The following is a 21,453-nucleotide window of genomic DNA, read 5'->3' as shown; positions in this document are numbered from 1 at the left end:
GGCAAAACGCACATCCACGAGGTGTGATCTAAAAGACGTGTTCACACCAGAGAGTAACTCCAAGATTGCTACTACTGATAATGCGTTCGTAAGTGACGACCATACGTTCGCCGAGAGCCACGTCCGAAATCGCCTGGCACATCGGTAGCCTAGTAGATAGTGCGAAGGCAAACTAGCGCAATTAGCCAGTGGGCCCGGTGAGACGACGAGGGTCTGATGTCGTCGTCGTCCTTCCGAACCCTGTACAGAAAGTAGGACTTTTTCTCCGTGCATCCTGTAGCATCCACTTTCAGCCACTCGTCGAGTGCCCGTAGGCTGAAGAGTGGCTAGATCTGGCCTAACGTCTTGCAGGACCATGTAGAGCCAGTCTCCCTAGCTGTAGTCGACTACATGCGGCACGCCACCGCCACAGCAGCGATGGATGACAGCGTAGTTATCAAGCACCCTCTGAAGCATGCTCTGTTCTGCGTGAGGGAGAAACTCTATTTTCATAAAGTAAGACTATCCGTTGCGCCGTGCGGTGCCGCAGTTCCCTGCAGCCAAGCAAGTGTACCTTCGAAGCAATATAGCGAGGATTGAATATACTTCCATTTGTGCTAAAATGAGAGAAATCACGATGAGGGGAAATTTCATATCCCCCAATTTTGGAAAGGATAGTGTCCTAGTGGATGGCATCCTCGAGAACAGAGCTGTAATGCGCAACCCATATAAGAATTAAACGCGTCGAACTTCGACTTACACTTACACACTTGCATCAGACGTTAGAACATGGTTTGTTCGAGCGTCGGTGAGTCGGCGTCAACGGGAAGGTTGGCTACTGCACGGCTATCCATTTTTCTTGGTCAGGTGTGGTGGTGGCGGCTGCGGCGGCGGTGGTAGGATGCCAAGGTTCACGATCAGCAGGGGATGATGTAATTTATGAGTACCGAAACTCACGAAATATTTAGTTGGTTGTCCCGATTTTGCGTGGGCTTTACGGGATAGGGCTCGGATCCCCGATCTCGTCTGGGTTTGTCTTCGATATAAGTAAAGAAGGCGAGCTCTTGAGCAAGCTCGATCAATGACCGAAAGTGGAACAAGGAAGGCAAGTAGCTTCTTATTGTTCTTCAAGCACAACCGCAAGATAAAACCCTCGGCATTGCCCCAATCCAACTGGAAAATCACATTATCTTACCTCCACTCTATTTAGGCTAGACGATGAGTCTGCATTTCGGACCTAGTTTAAGGCGAAGGCATTGTCAGATACTCGGGAGTCGGAGATATGTGGAGTGGCAATGCTCACTGCGGGTCAATCGATGATAACCAGAGCGTGCTAACGCTATTGAATTGGCCGAATGCTATGCAACCAGCTGAGATGTAAGCTACTGCGCCAACGAATTACAAAAAGGAGCTTCTATACTCTTACGTGCATAATATCCATCTAGTCAGCAGTGTCCTTCAAGACAAAAATGTAACGGTGGCAATGAAGAGGCAACGCACCGCACAAGGTAACCGCTGTGGTCTCGATGCTTGTGGCATAGTTTGGCATCGCGGTCTGATCACTCTACGGTCACGAACCAATCGCTGGGCGGACTAGCAGCTAAGGCTGCTACTACGCGAATAAGTAATCTCTGGTCAATGATATGAAGGACTCATGCTCTCCTCGTGGTGCAAGTTGGCTAGCCCAATATGGAGTACCTCCGACCGCCAGGGTGAACGCTGGTGCAGACATTTCGCACTGTATATATATGTCCACAGGGATGCCAAACTAGCAATTTCTCAGGTGGATATCAGCTGCTCGTAGCAACAAGTCCAAGTCATCAATGGTGCCACCTGCCGGCAACGTCCGGCCGCACAAAACAAACAAACAACAACTCTAGTCTCTTTAAACGCAGTGGGATTCCGGAATCATGCATTACATCAACCACGTAGAATACTTGGTGCAGGGCCATTAAACAACATAAACAGTCTGATTTGCAAGTTGGAAGTATGGCTGATAAGACGCCTGCAACGTGCGTCAGATATGCATATCAAGACAGTCAGGCACAACGTACTCCGACGAGGCTAAAGTGAGCAAGTCCAAGCTGTGCTTGCCCGGTAGCGAAGGATGCAGGGACTTGAACAGAGAAGTCCTGATATAGGTCGTATGCGTCCGGACCAAGCTGTGGATTGTACGGGCCTTCGTACAAGACAGTTCCCATATCCTCACTGACGTTGTAACAGTACCCAGTTGGGCAAGACTGGATAGCAATTACGATCGCTATCTCCTCGACGTTTGTGGGCGCGATCTGGGAGTGCACGGGTCTTAATTGTCATGACGCTCTGAAGGATGTGCTGTTTGAAAGCTTACCGCCATGCCTATTTGCACAGTAAAGTTGGCACCGGCAGTGATATTGGAGCCAGGCGCAGGCTGGTCAATGTTGGCATATTGAGCACATACAGACGCTACCATGAGAGTGGTAGCAATCAGCGCTTTCGTTGGGAAGTACATTGTAACTGTGAGTACGGGCGAGTGACAATGCTTGTGCAGTTTCTGGAGGGATAGTGAATGTGCCAGAGGTGTCGAAATTTATATGCGCTGCGGGGGCGCTACATTTGGTGGTCCTTAGACTACGAGCAGCATCCATAGGGTGCTGTATCAACATCCCATGCAACCGCATAGCACTATAACGGGAATGCAAATGCTGCGAGAATGAAGTGCTAGCTCATGGTTAACCTGCGGATCCTTGTCATGCAAACTTAATTAGCGATGTACGGTTTTCATACTATTTACCTGCCCTACCCCGGTGTCCGCCATACGCAGCGGTGAGGCTGAGTTACTACAGTCCATGTCATGAGCTGATCGGGGAAAGGGGAGGGCATTAGTACATGTCTGGAAAATAATTGTTATGCAGGTGCTGCCTTGGTAAATTCAGCACGAATATGAAAACTCGGTCAGATACTTACCTCTATGGACTGATCAGAGCTGAACGAGTTCATGCTCCACAGGCTGGTAAGCTACGCAGTCCCGGCGAACGACAACCGTAACACTATTTGGTTAGGCCCAGGGAATAGAAGACGATCGTACATGCGTCGCCCGTTTCCGTGCATGCAATGAAGGAGTCCAACGTCGTGTCCTTGAAAAAAATGCGATTCAGACGACGAGCGCTGTGTTCGGATTCGAGCGTGAGTACGAAGCGATGTTACTTCTGATGGGCCATCGTCGGTGTACGTTCGTAATGGCGCCCAGTATAATTAGGTGTCTGAAAACGAGGTGAGCAACGATGTCCTGTTCTTCTGGGGAGTGAGCGCGCAATAGCGCTCACATCTCTGGCTCTCAGAAGCCATCATCTGCGATAAAACCAGGCACGGCAATTTGAGGCAAAGGCTGTACCCTTGGAGTTTGAACGTCACCCGTCGCGTGGGATTGAATAACCCGCCATGGAGCATTGACGCCCAAGGTATGTTTCGTCCATATTCAAATATTCAGTTGTCAGGTCACTTTGGGACCGACGCCACCATCAAATGAGTATGAATTAGCTTTGAGTGAGTTAAAACGTATCCTTGTGAGGTTGACTTCGCCTTCAATGAGGAATGAGATGACACGGAGGACACAGGGAGGTAGAGTGGTCTGAGAAACATGGCAAAAGCGATATTTGACATACATGTCACCATGCGTTTTCAGATGCAGGTCCGACGGGGGAGATAATGGAGGCCGGAGAATGTCGCAGGCGTCTTCGAGGCGATCATCAGGTATAAGATACAGGGAACACTAGAAGACACGAGGGTCAAAGAGGACGAAATTGCTGAGCGGCTTGAAAGAGCTCAAAATAAGCGTACAGGAATCCGGGAACCTTCATCCGCCTATACAGACTGTGCCTCATTCAACGAGTTCGAGACCAGCGCCTGGTAATGAAGAGGGTTCCATTTGGAAGGCCCAGCGCTCTAGACCCTCCGCATGAGTGATGTCCCGAGGATCTCAATGAGGCCCAAATTACCAGACATCGATCTGCCAGCCATGGCCCATAGTAACGAAATAATCATCCGTCTAGGAATACCATCAACTTGCTGCATGGGCAGAATTCTTCTGCGAGATTGTGTCCTCATGTTCCGCTGAGCGCAGAATCAATCAGTCCATGTTCTTGCTGAATTCATTGAGCAATGCATGCAAAAATGAACAACGGTGTAATTTGGGAGATTGATGTCTGATGTCTGAGAAGCAATGGACTCACTCGTTGGAGAAATCACGGTAGGCGATCATGTGCGCGACATCGAAACTTGATGCATGATGGTAGTGATGCTGATAATCTACAGATTTGATTTTGTTGGGCGTTCAACAAAAAGAGTACGATTAGAGAAATCACAATGGGTAGCTAGGGTGGGGGACGTCGAGACGCATCATGCATCACAGCGAGTCATATCGTATGATCCACCGAGACGTATGATGTAAATTTCACAACCGGTTCCGGGCGTTGAACAAAAAGAAGCTCGGCGATCATGCTGGGCGTCAAAAGAAGTTGATGATAGTGGCTGTGATGATGATGGTTTGGTTCGAACTGTGACTGTGGCTCAACATCAACGTATCGATTGTGGCCTTGAAATGTCTAAACAATAGTACTATTGACCTGGCTTAAAAGCAAGCCTCAATCTGCATTTGCTTGTCTTCAACGAGTTCGCTAACAGATTTCTCATGGTCAATACTCCTGGCGCCACTGCGCCAAAGACGCCTCCCCACGGCGTCAACGCTGTCCCCCAGCTCAAGTCCACCCCAAATGCAGTCGGTTCTGCTGTTGTCAGCGAACATATCAGTACTCTAGGTGTCGAGTGCGTACACTTTCCTCTAATCACCATACACTGGTATTAACCTCTTTCATTCGCGCAGCGTCCACGATATCCGTCCATGGATTACGCGGGACGTTCAGGACTTCAGCAGATGCGAGTTCGATGAAATGCTGCGGGAGCTCCTTTATCGCTGCAGAGATCCCTCAAAATCCCCTCCGACTGACAAGTCGACACTACTTAACGATTCCTTACAAGCCGTCCTGCCCCTCTGCAACCAGACCAGCGCCGCTCAGGACATCAACGAACATTTGTCTGATTTGTAAGTCAAAAGTTCAAATCGTGCGAAAGGAGATTAACGCCATTGTCACAGTGTCAAATGCACTACAGAAGTGCCCTCTTACGCGCCTTTCATCCGAGCTGCCAATCGTGTACTCCTTGAACTGAGTGACCTAGATGCGCCCGGATTACTTTCTTCCAAGACTCACGACGACCCTAAAGATATCTTATTTCATCTAAACGACCCAAAGTTCATGAAACAAACGCATCAAGGCGCAGAGGCCAGACGTAAACCTGACGTCGTCATCGTCTCTCGCGAAAGCGCTCGGAACGTGCGGAAGAATGGAAAGGACTGCAGCAAGGAACAGATGTACACTGAACAGGCGTGCCGCAAGCCCGATGTCAACTTTCAATGGACGGGCGTTCGATCGATACTGGAGTTCAAGCGGACGAAGACTCGTCTGCAAAGTCCGCCTTCGACTTACACAGTGAAGGATTACGATGCCTCTGACCAGAAGTATATGGAATATCACATTCGGAGTGAAACGAGCGACCCCGCTGAGCCAGCAGGTTCAACGCCTGCGCCTGCCGACGGTCCCACTCAGAGCTCACACGAAACATCGAATACACGTAAGTAGCTACTCCATATGTCTGGCTGCTACCTCCTTCCTTGCTGACATCCGCAGCAGAACCTCCGACTCAGTCTGGGCAATCTAAACGCAAAGGAGACAAGAAGCGTACTTCTGGTCATTTAGACTCCAGCGAGCCCAGCAGCAAGCGACCCAAGAGCAACAATGAGAACCAAGGCAATGAGAAGGAGCCGAAAAGAATTCATCCCATCGTCCAGAATGGTGTGTACGTCGCGGAGATGTTCGCGGCTCATGTTGCTCGGCAGCACGTCATCTCCTGTGTGGTGAATGGTGAGTTGATTGATGGGATGACGCAGACCTCACATAACATTGATCGCTCCTTTCAGACGACATGCTTTACCTCTGGTATTTTGATCGGCAAAATGCAATTCAATGCTCTGGCATCAACTTCGTTCAGGACCTTCCCCGCTTTATGGTCTTGCTGCTCGCCATGCAGCGAATGGCATACGCGCACTGGGGTTATAATCCGGTATTCGAGCCTGAGCCTGGATCTTCGGGCGAGATTCACCACGTCGAGGATCCAAAACATGGCCTAGTCGACCTCAAATTTGACTTGAAGTCAGACGATCGCACAACTCACTTCGGTCTGCGCGGACGCGCAACCACCGTCTTTCCAGTGGAGAGCATCAAGTTATCGAGTCTGCTATCGGGTTCTCATAACACAAGCAGCGACCTGGTTGCCAAGCTCTATTGGCCAGAAGAGTCGCGTGAGAGCGAGCCCGAGATTCTCAAGAAGGTGTATAAGATTGCGGAACGCGAGATGAAGGTGAAGGGTCACGTCCCAGATATGGTTTGGTTCCACAAGTTTGAAGGAACATCCACGGCGAACATCCGGAAGGCGCTAGGAATGGACGATGCTGAACGAGGCAGTCGGGTCCTGTACATCATCGTATTCAGAAAGCTTATCCCGATCACGAAGTTGAGCGGGATGGAGTTCCTCACCGCATGGTGGCAAGTTGTTGTCTGTGGGTGTTCCTGCTTCTTACGCTTCTTCTTGTCCATTCATACCCGCGACACCAGGCCATCATGTCCTTTGGGAAAACGACGTCTACCACCGCGATGTCAGTCCAAGCAATCTTATGGTATACAAGACCTCGGATGGTCGATGGATTGGCGTCCTCAACGACTACGACCTATCGTCGACTACACACGATGGTCCCAGAGGCAGAGAGCGCACAGGGACAGTACCTTTCATGGCGATCGACCTTCTCACAGAAGATGCTCTTGAAGGCAATGTTATGCATCTGTACCAGCACGATGCTGAATCGCTCATGTGGGTCCTCGCCTGGGTCTGTCTTCGGTATGAAGGTGGCGAGCTCTTGAGCAAGGGCAGACCGCTCGATGACTGGCTGAGAGTGGACGCTATTCGGTGCAGGAAGGAGAAGACTGACTTTCTGTTTGTGAGGCTCAGGGACAACAATCTGCGTCCGTCAACATCACACCAAGAGAACTGGACAATTGCGCGATCTTGCCTTCTCAAATTCGCCTCGTTCTTCTTGGGCCAAACACCCACACTGGAAAATGAGTTTGTATTTCAGACGTGGCTGCTGGAGAAGATACCAGAAGAGGCAAAGATACCACCGTCGTTCCAAGACTAAAGTCTACTTGTAATAGAAACAACCTTATAACAATGCTGCGATAATCAACTTTTTCCATGTGCATGCGTGTATTCGAACCATTCCAATGTACTTTCCTTACATCTGATGTTATCTGAACAACCATCATTCACTATGATGCGCGCAATCGTAGTGATTGCATTGATGGTGTTATCCAAGGGAACGAACCTCTTCCTTTTTCTATCGTTAAACTAATGGCAAGCTTGTAGCTTGAAAGAGACCTGGTCAGTGCCCCCAAGTAATACTCGTTGAGAGCGGGAAGGCGCGACCGACAACAACCGGCCCTAGTTACAGTTTCGCACCTCCCGTACGTCCAACAAGACATGCGAGCATCACCCTCCCAACCAATCCCGAAAGACATATCACAGACATCAGTCCGCGCTGATAATTTATCCACCTGCACTCGAACTCGAACTAGTCGTGAAACTGGCCAGTTGCAGTCGTGTTCGCGTTTAATTTGGCATTGGCGATATGGTGGGCCAAATGCACTATAATTAAATCACGTGCACGCGCAATTTTCACGCACGCGCACACAAATTGCGCGCGCGCACGCAGACACTTCAACGTTTTTCGTGTAACGCAGCGATGTATAATATCAGACATGATAACGAAAAGTAGATCCTACTCTACTGATTCATTAACCATGTTGTCAATACTACAAGCATGTCTTCGACAAAATTTTCCTCCATGAGCAGACAGCCACTGTCCTTGACATTAAAGACGGACATCTCCACACAATCTAGGCAAACAGGTGACAGGTCAGCAGACACAAGCTCAGCAAGGATATCACGACCCGCATAGAAGATGTCTGGATGACGCAACATCTCTGCCGGCCCTTCCTTCCAAGCTGACTCCCATTCAAGAGCACATGTTGCTGGCGTGAGGCAAGAAAATCCTCCGATTGCAGGGGGTGCGATGGCTGCTAGTGTTAACCTGTGTGTCATGATCTGATGCTTTACTTGAATAAGAGCATGCAAGATATGAGTAGGAATTCGTCCCAAACTTGAAGGATCAAGATTTTCGATGGGTTGGGACACCAGTGCCTTGAACGTCGGAGAAAGCCACGTAATGATTCTGAAGCGGTGGCAAAGCTGGAGTTTCGTTGTCAATTCAAGATCTGGATGGGTTTCGAGGCGACGGATTGCGTGAGACTTTGCGACTTCGATGTCGAAGATGGTGCCCATTTGAAGGAGCGAGATCAGAAAGGGAACAGATTCAGTGTTTGCAGGACTAGGTTCATCCGTATCAGCTTGAATTCTTGAATCTTATAAGGAATTAGTAGTAAGGTAGAAGCTAGAAAATGACACACCTTCCAAAAAGGTGATCGAGAAGACAATCGAAATCTACACTGGAATGTCCATCCAGTACGATTGGGGATTCATCCGAACGGCCCTCATCCTGACGGATTCCAGTGCGAGGCAATGAAAATAGATTTGCAAAGACATTGGACCGTCTTGCAAGAATGTCAGCTGGAATATGATAGAGCTGTGACTGAACCTAGCAACAACCAACACCATGTAGTTAGTAGGGTGCAGTTCGATGCCATGGCATGTTGAACTTACTTGTAGAACAACAAATTCACTACTGTAGTAATGAGCTGCCGAGCGTTGTGGAACAGTTGATCTATTTTTGTGGCATCAGGAAAACCACCGGTTTCTTTTTTGGACTTATATTACTTAATGCCACTTTATTTCTGAGAAATGAAACCGAAGCGTTGCTTTTTACACTTAATAGACTTTCTCAAAAGTCAATTCAGCGTGCGCTCAAGCTCACAAGTCACGATGATTCAAAAAAGCGGCAAAAGTTTATTAAGAGCCAGTTCGTCAACGAGATGTTGACAAACATCTGGCAAAATAACATCACGTGCGAAGGTTGTCGGCTTGGGCCGTCCCGAGGGTCGGAACTTGAACATACTATCTAGCCGTTGCAGTACTAGTACAATGTATGTACTGTATATTCCTGACAATGGATGCTCTACCAGCAGTCCCTGCTCCCATCGACCTTCGATTGGATGTCCCACTATTCATGCCCCATCGTCCCAAAGTTCAGCAACGTCTCATACGATACACGATCCTTTTGATCAGCATCTTGATTAGCGCTACAACTAGTATCTTACACTCAATCTATCCAAAAGATCCAGAACCATATCACACATCTGCTCTCTCGGGAGAAGCGTGGGTCATAGAACTATTAACTGGTCACCCCGAGCGTATACAATGCGAGCTTGGTGTACATGTGCATGTGTTTGCAGAACTCATCTCAGAGATTTGTACCCTTGGGCACACGGACTCCAAGTTCGTCTCGCTAGAGGAACAACTAGCAATTTTCCTCTACACAGTAGTCACGGGCTTACCTATCAGACACACCGGTGAAAGATTTCAACGCTCGAATGAGACTATATCTCGGTGAGGGTGATATTTTTAATTGCGCGCTATATCTCATTGTACATAGTTATTTTCGCAGGATGCTCTTTATCTTTTCGTCCCCCCCCTTCTATTCAAAATATGTTCACTTGCCGGATGCATCTATCCCATGCAAAATTCGCAAGAACCCCAAGTTCTGGCCATTTTTCAAGGATACCGTTGGGGCCATTGACGGAAGCCATATTCACGCGTCACCTCGGGCGTTTGAACGTGGGCCTTATCGTAATCGCAAGGGATCTGTATCTCAAAATTGCCTCTTTGCTTGTGACTTCGGGATGAACTTTACATACGTGCTTACTGGCTGGGAAGGGTCAGCCACAGATGCCCGCATCTATGAGGATGCCCGTGCTCATGACCTTCGCATACCTCCAGGAAAGTACTTTCTCGCAGATGCTGGCTTTCCTCTATGGCCTGAGTTACTTGTACCATATCGTGGTGTCCGCTACCACCTCGCGGAATGGGGCTGTGCGAGCATAAGGTGAGATTTTTTTTTTCAGCCACTGGAGCATACTCATTTTTGCCTACAGACCAGCTAACAAAAAAGAACTATTCAACTTGCGTCATGCGTCAGCACGCAACGTCATCGAACGCATCTTTGGTGTCTTGAAACAGCGCTTCCGCATTCTCCTTCTATCGCCGTCATATGCTATGGAGATTCAGGCACAGATCCCTGCCGCTTTGTGCAGCCTACATAACTTTATCCGTTTCCATGACCCTACAGAAGGCCCCATCCCTGTTGATGCAGACAATGACCTTGGTGATGTGCGCACTGGAGACTGGGAGCAACTGGCAGTAGCAGATGACCATGAACCTGCTGATGCAGATGTTCATGCATCTCGTGATCACATTGTGGAGCAGATGTGGTTAGATTATCAGCGAGTTTTGCAAGAAAGAAGTGTTCTTGAAGGTGGTTCGGACGATGATCTATCAGACCAGGCTTTATCGGAGGATGAGGAGGATGGATTGGGTTGGTTCTAGAATAGACGATATCAAGTACATGTAACTGGCACTTGCGCGAAATCGATTGCATTGATACGAGCGGCATGATACGAGCGTACGAGCGACATGATATGAGAGCGGTACATGATATAGGAACTACATGGTGTTACGAGTATGAGACATGTTAAACACAACACGAGCGGTACATGATATCTATGGCTTCGCCATGAGCAAGGTGATATATTGAGAACGTGTCTCAAAGTCCCCATCAAGCGAAATGTAAGCAGCAAGAGTATTCTCATTTCCCTGACAGCCGAAGATCTGCATCAACGTCGCTCTCTCTGTGACCGACAGATGTCCATCTTGGATATGCATAATCTCCAAGGCACAGGTCATGGTGTTTGTGCTGGCGTTGAGTGATGGTGCAGAAGACGTGGATGGGGTAGTCAATGACTTCTCAAGAACATCAGTCAGGCGGTTGATTGCACCCTGCATACCCATGACAGTGGCTGCAGGGGTGATCTTGGCTGCCCTGGCAGCACTGCTCATGAGTTCCTGACCACTGTGTCTGGACGCACGGGCCTTCTTTATGGCTGGTTGTGCAGACAACACCAGGGTTGAGGAAAGCGGGAGGGACAATAGCTGGGGACTGTCAGAGTAACTAGTTGGAGCAGCCGTGGAGGCATAAGATGTTGAGTCAGTAGAGTTGAATAGAAAAGTGTCGGTGCGCAAGCGCTTGTTGCCAGAGGACTGAGAGGTTGTAGTAACAGTGGAAAGAGGAGGTTCATGGACGATGGTGCTAGGTGGGAATATGACGTCATCACTTGCATGTGGGGCGGTGCTGACAGCGTCCCCAATGGGACCCATGCTGGCAGCTGTTAGAATAATATGCCCTGTTTCTTCGGCTTCAAGTGCATTGGCTGACGAGGTGGGGGGTGGACCTGCAGAGGTAGGGTAGAAGGCATGCCTTCCACAAGCGCCGCTGTTCGTCCCTAAGATCTCCAACATCTTGTCATAGAACACCCAGCCCTTGTTCCGGAAGGGACGCACCGAAGCATGACACTATTGTAATCAGTCCCTGTATATGAGACACGTACAATAATGATAGCTTACCTGCTGATCAACGTAGGCCTTCCACACAACTCCCGCGTCTGTACCTTCGATCGATGCTCCCATGTTGTTGTCCCAGTGACAACCTGATTGGTTGCGGTACGTCTCAATGCTAGAGAATGTTTTTTTGAGCTAAAAACAACCATCAGTTCGTAATAGATTAAGATCAAGATAACATATTACTGTTGTCCACTTAGTCCTCACCTTCTTCCCAGTCTTCAGCGGCCCCACTGATTCAAGGTTTTCATTAGCGTTCAGGAAAGCTGCCCCTTTGTTGAAAGTTTCCTGTGGAAAATTTCCTCCATCACCACCCTCTGCACGATTTATGATCAGGTAGTCGAGTAGTGTGTTAATCTCGAGGTCATTCCATTGTGCCTTGTTGGCAGCCTGAACTGGTTGGGCCATGAGAACAGTTGTATAATGGGCACAGATGGCGGTAATAGTGGCCGCCCAAGTGCAGATCTGTTTACGACGTTGATCGTCCAAGGGATACGAATTCATGATGATAAAATGTATAGGTGAAACATGAAGCAAGGTTCAGATTTCAAGTTCCGACCCTCGGGACAGCCCAAGCCGACAACCTTCACACGTGATGTTATTTTGCCAGATGTTTGTCAACATCTCGTTGACGAACTGGCTCTAAGTCAAATAAGTATTACATGGCCGGTCTGGATTCTGCTTTCGGGGGGACTCAGTGATGAGTTCCAATGAGTGAACGGGGGATTTGGTGATGAGTTCTGATGAGTGAAAATCGAGTGAACGGGGGGATTTGGTGATGAGTTCTGACAAGTGAAAATGATTGCTGGCTTGTGAGTGATGGTAGGTGAGGTGGTACAGTTGGTAGTTATGCTCACCGAATTCCTCGATTGCTTGTTTGTGAACCGTGGTAGTGGGGGGGGGGGGGTCCGTTTGGCAGTTACGCTCACTGAATTCCTTGATCACTCGCTTGTGAGCCGTGGTAGTGGGGGGGAGGGGAGTTGGCAGTCATGCTCACCGAATTCCTCAATCGCTTGTTTGTGAGCCGTGGTAGTGGGGGGGTCCAGTCGGCAGTTACACTCACCGAATTCCTCAATTGTTTGCTTGTGAGTGATGGTAGGTGGGCCAGTTACACTCACCGAATTCCTCGATTGCTCGTTTGTGAGCCGTGGTAGTGGGGGGGGGTCCAGTTGGCAGTTACGCTGACCGAATTCCTTGATCGCTTGTTTGTGAGTGATGGTAGGTGGGGTCCAGTTATGCTCGTTGAATCCTGCAATCACTTGCTTGTGAGTGATGGTAGGCAAGGCAGTCCAGTTGTACTCACCAAATTCCTAAGACGCAATCTCAAATGCGTGATGGTCCACAAATTTGTTCATGTAGAACACTTGAAAAGCGTCGTATGAATCATAGTGCTTGAGGTCACGCGAAATGACCTGCACTCCATAAATTGGGACGAGGTGTGCGGCGTGATAGATCGAATCAATGTGAATGATTCCAACAAATGGTGAACTGTCAGTATCAAACAAGGGCTCGACAACCCACATCCCTGTGTCCTCGTCAGGCCCATCACCGGTTTTGTCGAACCAGTGTACTACAGCACATGGGTACACGGTGTCTTCAAATGTGAATGAAAAAAACACATGACACAGGCTATCTCCATGCCCCTCATCCCTTCGACACCTGCATCTGTGTTAACAAACATGCAGTCGTACCGGGGTGCCTCGTTTCTCCAAACAGGACAGGCACGGATATGTTCCTGACACATGCCTCCAATCCCGCTGCGGTCACTGGGAGCATAGAACATCGAAGATGCCGAGTTGAACAATTGAATCTTGCCGTCAAATCGAGGACATTGTGTGAGTGGGATATCGGAGGGAGCACGCTGGTCATCTGGGTTCACTTGTTCGAATAAGAATTGGCAGAGGAGGGTGTAGAGATGGGGAATAGCGAGTTCTGTGGATAAATTGGGAACAGTGCGTGCACGTTTGCGCTCTGTGCAATGGTGAGGATTCTATTAGAAAGGATTCAATGCAAAGTGTGAGCTAACTTATGAATCGTTTTTGCCAGCTGAACGTGAGCCTGCACCAGCGTTGGGCTGTCATCAATTTCGCCCTCTTCGTTGTCGCCGAGTACCGTAATGTCAGTGTTGGAGGGTAGCACCAAGATACTATCATTGGTTGGGTTGGGCTCATTGGTGGCTGCAGGGTCGTTATTCAAGCGCAAATGCTCTAGCACAAATATTTAGCACACAATGAAAATGTACAGCGCAATAAAACAAACTCACTTAATCTCTGAAGTATTGCAGACAGACAGGTGCCATTCAACATTCCACGGCTCTTGAAATCCACGCGTGCTGCTGCAAGCTTATCTAGCCGCTGGTTTGTTACCAGCATTTGACCGAGCGCTTTGTAGTGACTCGATCGCCTCCATGGTTCCTTCACCGCTTTGATGTGCTTCGTCTCGGTGATTGACGAGCAAAGGCCGTTCGGCGCACCAAACAGTCGAATAAGGAGGATGTAATGGGAGCATGAGTGTTGGCAAGGGAGGGAGAATGTGAAGATAACGCCAGTGGACTCGAAGATAGTCCTGTAATGATGGAATCGGTCGAGAGTGTCCTGAATTTGAAGTGGTGTCGATTCTGTAATGATGCTACGCCATACGAGATAGCAGAATTCGAGAAATGCACGAAAGGTGCGCACCACATCGGTTGGGAAGTGACCTTCGATGGCGGGTAGATAAACCTAGATCAATGTTAGTCTGATGGTAGTGACGTCATAATAGTGCACAGAAATAAAAACTTACCTTCATCAGCGCCTTTGAATCATTGCCAGTCCATTGCTTGAAGCCTCGACCCTGCAAAGGCCTGCAAAGGAGGCAACCACAGAAATTCTTTGATTGACGTGAGCGTTGAAACATCAAACCAGCGCAAATTGACACACCTGTGGTCTATATCATCTTGTATTTTCTCTGCCTCTTTCTTACCATGTACGTGCGTCAAATACTTACCAACCCACTCGACCAAGTGATCCTTGAAGGTTCCTTTTATCAGCTGGTGAAGGAGATCTGGCGCGATCAATTCGTAGATATCAGCACGAGGAAAGTCATTGGTAAATGGCTAGAAAGGGTTGAACTTCGGCTGCATTAGAGAAGCATGAGGGACTCACAACAAGGTCGCTGACAATCCCATATTCGTCCCACAGAGCGAGGGAGGTTGCAACCTCTTCGATTAGCGCTTCTGTGTGGTCACGGCACCGACACAACGACTTCTCGTCTAAATTGTTGCGGTTGGACATACACCTGTAGTACATTAGTAGTTAGTACTGAGGCAGAATATAAAAACACACCTGGGGCACCAGCTGCGCACTATACAAGCCAAAAGGACTTGCTCCTCGTAATCCGCGATATACGGTCCAAGCCCGTAAATCACGCGCCGACACGCGCCGATAGTGGCCATCACCAAAGCGAATGACCTCTGGTTTGGTCATTCCCGGTCTCAAGTTCTCGAGGATCTTGGCAATAGACAAATGAAACAATTGTCGGCGATATTTTCGATATTTTGCGTCAGCGGCGTGCTCCTTCGTAGCTTCTCGATCGTGATTAGCACAGAACAACAGTAGGAGTACGAAACTTACTTTTTGGCATGTCAAGGAAGCCAATAATGGCAACGGCATCACGATGTGCGCCCCGAACACTGTTCTGAACATTGCCAATCGATACATACAATGGGTAGTAATCATTCGCGCCTGTCACTACCAATACTGTAGTTTTGTCGCTTCCGAGTATAACTGGCACGAACGTCGAGCCGAGAGTGTCTGGATCTTGACAAATTATATCCTACCAAGGATTGTTAGTATGTATCACTAGAGAATACAACGAAAGAAAACATACTGCGTGGGTCCAGGCCCAGTCACCAGACATAAAGTCCTGCCACTGTCGTTTGTCGTCGTCAGCCGAGTACTCGCGGAAAGGACGGTAATCCATCTCCTTTTCGTAGTCTGGATTCCCCAGCATGTTCCGTATCACCTCGTGGGGGTCGCGGTACCACACATCATGGGACTGGTCCATCCAGGGTGGTACAGCATTTGCTGGCTTCTCCCCAGTGTACCGTACCTTAAATGACTGCCATTTGATGTTGCCTAGTGGTGTGCTGTTGATAGTCCTATGCAAGTCGCGGCAGTCTGCAAACGGTGGCTTGTCGTTGTGTTTTAGGAGGGTTGTGGCCCAAAGATCCAGCAAAATGTTGATGTCCCCGGTGGACATTTGGTTGCGTGTGTACAGGAACTCCACAGTCTCGAACTCGACATGATCCCGGTATGGAGTCCAGTCATCAGGTGACTTGTCTGGAGGTGGCGCTGGAGGTACTCCATCTTCAAGGAAGTGTCCTGTTGCATCACATGGACGTGCTTATGTCAATCCTTGTTAGTTTCAACATGCTTGAAAAATCTAACGAACATACCGTTCAATCCGGGGTGATAGTTGCGGTATAATCTATCACCTGGCCCGAAAAATCCCGTGTCTGCGTCAACCGAATTGTCGGGCTTGTTGAAAGCCTGACCCAGGTCAAAAGAATCCGCCAGAAGCCCATCATCACCTGCAGGAAGGTTGTTGTCACCTGCAGGATAATCGTCAACCAGTAATTCGGGCTCATCTTGCGAGACGGCGGCCTGTCTGAATGTTGGGTGGGAAACATTCCAGTGTTTTTTGCGCCCTCCCTGAGTCTTGAAGTAGTGAGCACAGTGTAAGTAGCCGCATGGAATTTGAAGTGTGTTGTGGTCCCTACGAGTGCGCTGAGACATCCCAGCTGTAAAATCAACAATGTGAGCACTCAACGATTGCTGGTAGAGAGGCGCTGGGGGTGTTTAATACTAAAAGTAAGTTCAAATCAGAGATGTTGCAACAGATCCCGATTAGTGAGCGAGCGCCACAGGCGGCGCCTGTTGGGGGTGAGACTTATGAGTTTTTTCAACCAACTTCCGTCACTTCCTTCTTGCTCCAGAAAAAGTACCGTCCCTCATCTGCCTAGTCGCAATGTCCACCACAGAAGCTTCCCGCCGCACCCGTGCATCAAATGCAACAGCACGACCTGGCAAAATAGTGCTTGATGCGCAGAACAAGAGGTGCACCAAGGCGCAGAAGGCCACTGACGATCTTGCCATCAAAGAAGCAAAAGAAGCTAAAGAAGCACTAGTGCAAAAGGGAGTTGAGTGCCTGGCTAGTATGCAGGTTGAGATGGAGAAGGTACAAAAGGAATTACTCACCAACAAGGCGACTCCCGTTCGGCCCAAGCCAAAGGCTCGAAAGTGTGCTGTAAAGAGTGGTGACAATTACACTAACAGCACATTAGATGATGCACCAGAGGCTGATGCGGCAGAGGATGCTGCTGAGGCTGTGGACCATGGAACCTCGGGCAAAGGGAAGAAGGCTGCAAAGAAGAGTGGAAAGACGTTGGTCAGAGATGCTATCAGTAACGTGCAAAAGAAGATCAGCGAGTCATCATTGAATGCGGAAGGTGATAATGCCAACGATATCGATAAGGCACGTGTTGATGGGAAAGGCTCCATGCCATCATCGTATGACTAAGTTCTCCCACCATCACAATGCTGCTCCTCACTGAATCAACTCTTTATTTTCTCAATCTCACTTCTAGCATCAATGCGACCACTCACAAATTCGTGTTAGGTGGGCGAGTGACCAATTGGGTCTCAGGAGTCAGGCCTGGAAAATCAGAGCCAACATCCCGCCAATCCAGTGCTTCAACTTGGGCACCTCCAACATCAATTTTCTCAGATGATGCTGCTTCCTCTGCGGCAACTTCGGCTGCTCAGCCTCAGATTCAGATTCCCACAGCCCCAGCTAAAATTGCTGATGGCATCCCAGAAGATGATGTCCTTACTGGTAGCTTTGCAGATGAGATTGATGATTCCTTGGAGCGTGAGGCTGCTTGCCTGGAAAGCAAGCAAAATAAGGGGAAATCTAAGGTATTTGAGTGTGATTAATTGGTCCAGTCCACTAACTATTTGCTTAGGTAGCCTCAATTTTTGAAGAGGACTCGGACTTTGAAGGGCCCAAGGCTCCCTTCACGCAGATACTGCAAATTGAATTCGACTCAGACGATGAGCTTATGGCCTCCTTCACGCAGCAGGTCTACGATCACATGGCCACAGCGCCCCTGAAGAGGAAAGCGAGTGCAGATTCAGTCTTAGACAGTGATGCCGAGACCCAGTGGTCCATGGACATCGATCGTGATGATGTGGTGGAAGTTTCTGACGACTTGATCGAGGACTTTGACAGCGAACCAGCACAGCCCGACCCTATCATAGTCAAGCAGGAGAAAAAGCAGTGTTTGACGACATCGGTAAGTACCCTCAAAAACTCAATAGTGTTCATTCTGACATTTGTGCAGACATCTGCGACCACCACCACTGACGACAAAAAGCCACCTGCTGCTAAAAAGGTCAAGATTGAATTTTCCGGCACCATGCGTGCCCATGGTGATCAGGCTCCTGCTAAAAAACGCAGGCAGAACGTGGATACTGCACCAGAGCACATGAAATCATGCGGTGCATATCGCACATCCGACTTGCCTCCGGCGATGCAAGCAGACCAGCGCTGGACGAAAAAATTCATTCCTACCATAATGATGTGGGCTGGAAGTTATGACGACATTTGGAGCATTCCGGACGACGTCCTCCTCCATCACGTCCAGCTTGTTTTTGATGTGGTCTATCCTGAACTCAAGCTTGTTATAGTTCACGGTGGTGTGATACATCTACTTGTAAGTCCGTTTTTTTACATCTAGCTTTAACTAATGTCATCTTTAACTAGACTGCTCAGCGTATATCGGAATGGCGCAGTAACTTCGGTTCAACGGGCATCGTTATAATCATCGACTTCTTGTCATGCAATGCTGACTGCGATTCCAGCACACTCGCATCCTTCCTTCTCGCCAACTGGGCATTCTTATATGAGGATCCTGACAATATCAATCCCCTCACAGCTTACCATTTGCCATTCATACTACAGCTGTATGGTAGAGCACACCTCAACGCCATCAACGGTCATGTAGTGATTCCATCCTTCGACATGCAAGCACTTGACATGATCGGGATGTCACGCGTTCTTGCACTTTCTGCTGCAGCGGTAGGTTTATTTTCAAACGGCATAATCAAACTCATTTTTTTTTTAGCTCGAGCGCGCTCTCGGAATGATCGCACGCAAGGAACTCAAAGTTCAAGATATTCTGCTGTCGGCATCGAGAGGAAAATTCACGATCAAGCTACCAAAAGTTCTCAACAAGGCTACGGGGAAGAAGACCAATGCGCCGTTCTTATTTTCAGTGGCTCGCTGGTCCAAAGCAACTAATTCCTACATCAAGTCAATTCTTAGCAAGCCCACTGGCTATGTAGAGGCTACTGTCAAGATGGCACGCACTGCCTTACAGGACGTCATCGAAACACCGGGCTCACTCATCGAGGACGACGAGGACAAGGATGAGCGCGCCATGATTTGTAAGTTTTATTCACCCAGATTCCATCCCGCTAACATCACGTATCGCTGCAGGATTTGTCTTCAATTTGTTGTACCATCATCTCCGCTGTCCTGCAGTATATATCCATCGCCATCATCATCTATGCCACTGCTGTTTTTTGCCTGCCTTTCATTTCTCAGAGTTTACTTAATATACACTTTTTATGCTTTCTATGTGTGTGCTCCCTTTTTAATGACAGGCTTGTGCCACTTTGTTTGCTTTTTTTAAGTGAAAAAAGAGTGAAAAAAGCGAATCTCCAGAAATTGAGTGGGCTTTATTAAGTGGCTTGCACTTTTTCACTCAAACAACTTATCAGTCACTTTTCGTGTTTTAAGTGACAAAAAAAGTGATATAAGCAACTTGTGATTTTCCTGATGTGGTACCACCAGCAGTCAGCACAGTCGACTCAGATGACAAGCAAAAGCAGCATAGTGGCATGTACCTTCATAGTATCCCTTCATGAGCCCTAGAACTCATTGTCTAGGTAGCAGTACTAGGTTAAAAATCTAGCATTAACAGTTTCAGGAACACGAAAATGGGCACATGGTTGAAATGCCACTGACCATTTATGTGTCATAGTAAATTGACTCAGCCTCAGAAATTCTCTTGGGCAAATAGCATCATGTCAGAACTTGAAGGCCATCCTCTACAATTCCCGGAACTACCTGCACAAGGACACTGGTCTCATGACATCAGAAAAGCACATGAAATAGTTTCTGATACTTACAATCATGCTACCCGAATTCTTCGACAGGAGGACCATGACCCACTCCGACTACAGACCATAGCCAAGAAGATTTTGAATGATTCACTCCCTGTGCTCGAAGCATTGGACTCGGAAATTCAGGATGCTATATGGACAGACGAATGTGCTCGGGCGCTGGCTATGACAGTAGTCGAGCTGAGGCAGGCATCAGATACTGCTGGAGATATGTCAGTACAGTACACTTTTTCATAACGCATAATGTCGGGACCCCTCCCAGGCTATGCATTATCACCCCTTATGCATAACCAAGTTGTGTGACATATGTGACACATTGTGATGCCATGTGACCTCCCTCAAGAGTGTGACAACTGAGAGCGGTACAAAACATATCATTTTCTATTTACCGCCGAAGTACGAATCTATTGTTGTCTGCTTTGCTCCGCGAATTTCCTCTCTGCGCACACAAGCCCTAAATGCCCACAGCTGTTTTGAGAGATCAAATGAGAGCTCGAGTTCACCAAATTGAAGGCAATGTAAAACAATTTCGGCTTGTGACTGATGGGGATGGGTATCAATGTATGCGAAGACAGCGAGCCAGTCATTTAAGGTGAGATTTTTTCGAGTTGTGACCTTATGAGGTTTGGCTGAGGTAGTGGGTGCATCTTTATTATTTGTGACTGTCTGTGAGCGCTGCTTGTAGGGAGCTGGCTTCTCCCATGGTTTGTGGGTCTTATTGGGCATGCGAGAGGAGAACAAAGACAAATTTTGACACCGCTATGCACTTTATATAGTCTAAACTACATTAGCATAGGTGCTGACAGTGACTGATGCTGACCCGAACATGGCCTGATGTTACCAAGGCTCCTCATAATGCATAAATCAGCCCGGAGGCTTATGCGTTATGTGTTATGCGTTTTGTATGCATATTGCCCACGTCCCACAACGGGACCCACCCAAAGGTGATGCATTATCAAAATTATGCATTATGGGGCCATGCATTATGAAAAAGTGTACTGTAATGGTCTTCCCAGTACAATGTCACATGAAAGCAATCTAATGAACTTTTCGTCTAGCACAAATTCTAGATATGCAAAGGTCAATCCTGTCAGTACAGAGATACCACCTCACCGGACACGTGGACGTCCTCGCAAAGTTATTGACAGTCACTGGCTTGAAGATGCTCTCTCTCCTCATCGAAAAATTACCTTCAAACGCTTGGCGGCTGCTTTGGGCATGCATCAGAATACTCTTCGGTGCTATCTCAAAAAGCATAATGTGTATCAGCGATTCTCAGCAATCTCCAATGCTGATCTTGATATCCTTGTTAAGACCTTCAAGATACATAAACCAGATTCTGGCCTTCATTACCTAGTTGGCTTTCTAAGAGCCCATAGTGTTCGTGTTCCGCGGCATTGAATGAGAAGCTCGATGCATAGAGTTGACATTATTGGTCAGATGTTGCGGCGGCGAAAAGTGATTGCATGATGGA

General features: G+C 48.2%; 5 protein-coding genes across 5 annotated transcripts; 2 read left to right on the top strand and 3 right to left on the bottom strand.

The window, feature by feature from the left end:
- Positions 1-1,930: 1,930 nt before the first annotated feature.
- EDB91DRAFT_1226207 (uncharacterized protein) lies at positions 1,931-2,470 on the bottom strand (the record flags this gene model as incomplete). Its single annotated transcript, XM_041320982.1, has 3 exons — positions 1,931-1,984; positions 2,034-2,267; positions 2,330-2,470. 3 exons carry the CDS (start codon positions 2,468-2,470, stop codon positions 1,931-1,933), a joined length of 429 nt encoding a protein of 142 aa, XP_041174258.1.
- Positions 2,471-4,648: 2,178 nt separating this feature from the next.
- On the top strand, positions 4,649-7,264 carry EDB91DRAFT_1251479 (uncharacterized protein; the record flags this gene model as incomplete). Its single annotated transcript, XM_041323388.1, has 6 exons — positions 4,649-4,782; positions 4,841-5,059; positions 5,111-5,646; positions 5,706-5,936; positions 5,993-6,631; positions 6,687-7,264. 6 exons carry the CDS (start codon positions 4,649-4,651, stop codon positions 7,262-7,264), a joined length of 2,337 nt encoding a protein of 778 aa, XP_041174257.1.
- A 644-nt stretch (positions 7,265-7,908) lies between these two features.
- On the bottom strand, positions 7,909-8,779 carry EDB91DRAFT_1057617 (uncharacterized protein; the record flags this gene model as incomplete). The annotated part of the gene is made up of 2 exons (XM_041314093.1): positions 7,909-8,531; positions 8,590-8,779. Coding segments are annotated over 2 exons (813 nt in total), but the record flags the coding sequence as incomplete, so codon positions are not given.
- Positions 8,780-13,061: 4,282 nt separating this feature from the next.
- EDB91DRAFT_1238630 (uncharacterized protein) lies at positions 13,062-16,526 on the bottom strand (the record flags this gene model as incomplete). The annotated part of the gene is made up of 12 exons (XM_041321747.1): positions 13,062-13,345; positions 13,369-13,741; positions 13,804-13,844; positions 14,015-14,471; positions 14,533-14,593; positions 14,670-14,845; positions 14,895-15,027; positions 15,075-15,118; positions 15,168-15,313; positions 15,363-15,564; positions 15,619-16,133; positions 16,187-16,526. 12 exons carry the CDS (start codon positions 16,524-16,526, stop codon positions 13,062-13,064), a joined length of 2,772 nt encoding a protein of 923 aa, XP_041174255.1.
- Positions 16,527-21,179: 4,653 nt separating this feature from the next.
- Positions 21,180-21,368, top strand: EDB91DRAFT_1016673 (uncharacterized protein; the record flags this gene model as incomplete). The annotated part of the gene is made up of 1 exon (XM_041312494.1): positions 21,180-21,368. A coding segment is annotated over one exon (189 nt), but the record flags the coding sequence as incomplete, so codon positions are not given.
- Between the last annotated feature and the right edge of the window lie 85 nt (positions 21,369-21,453).

The sequence above is a fragment of the Suillus paluster genome, assembly GCF_016628075.1.
Source record: "Suillus paluster strain FC165 chromosome Unknown EDB91scaffold_54, whole genome shotgun sequence".
Classification (NCBI taxonomy): Eukaryota; Fungi; Basidiomycota; class Agaricomycetes; order Boletales; family Suillaceae; genus Suillus; species Suillus paluster.
Note: the sequence above shows the minus strand (reverse complement) of the source record. Positions and strands in the feature narration are given on the sequence as shown.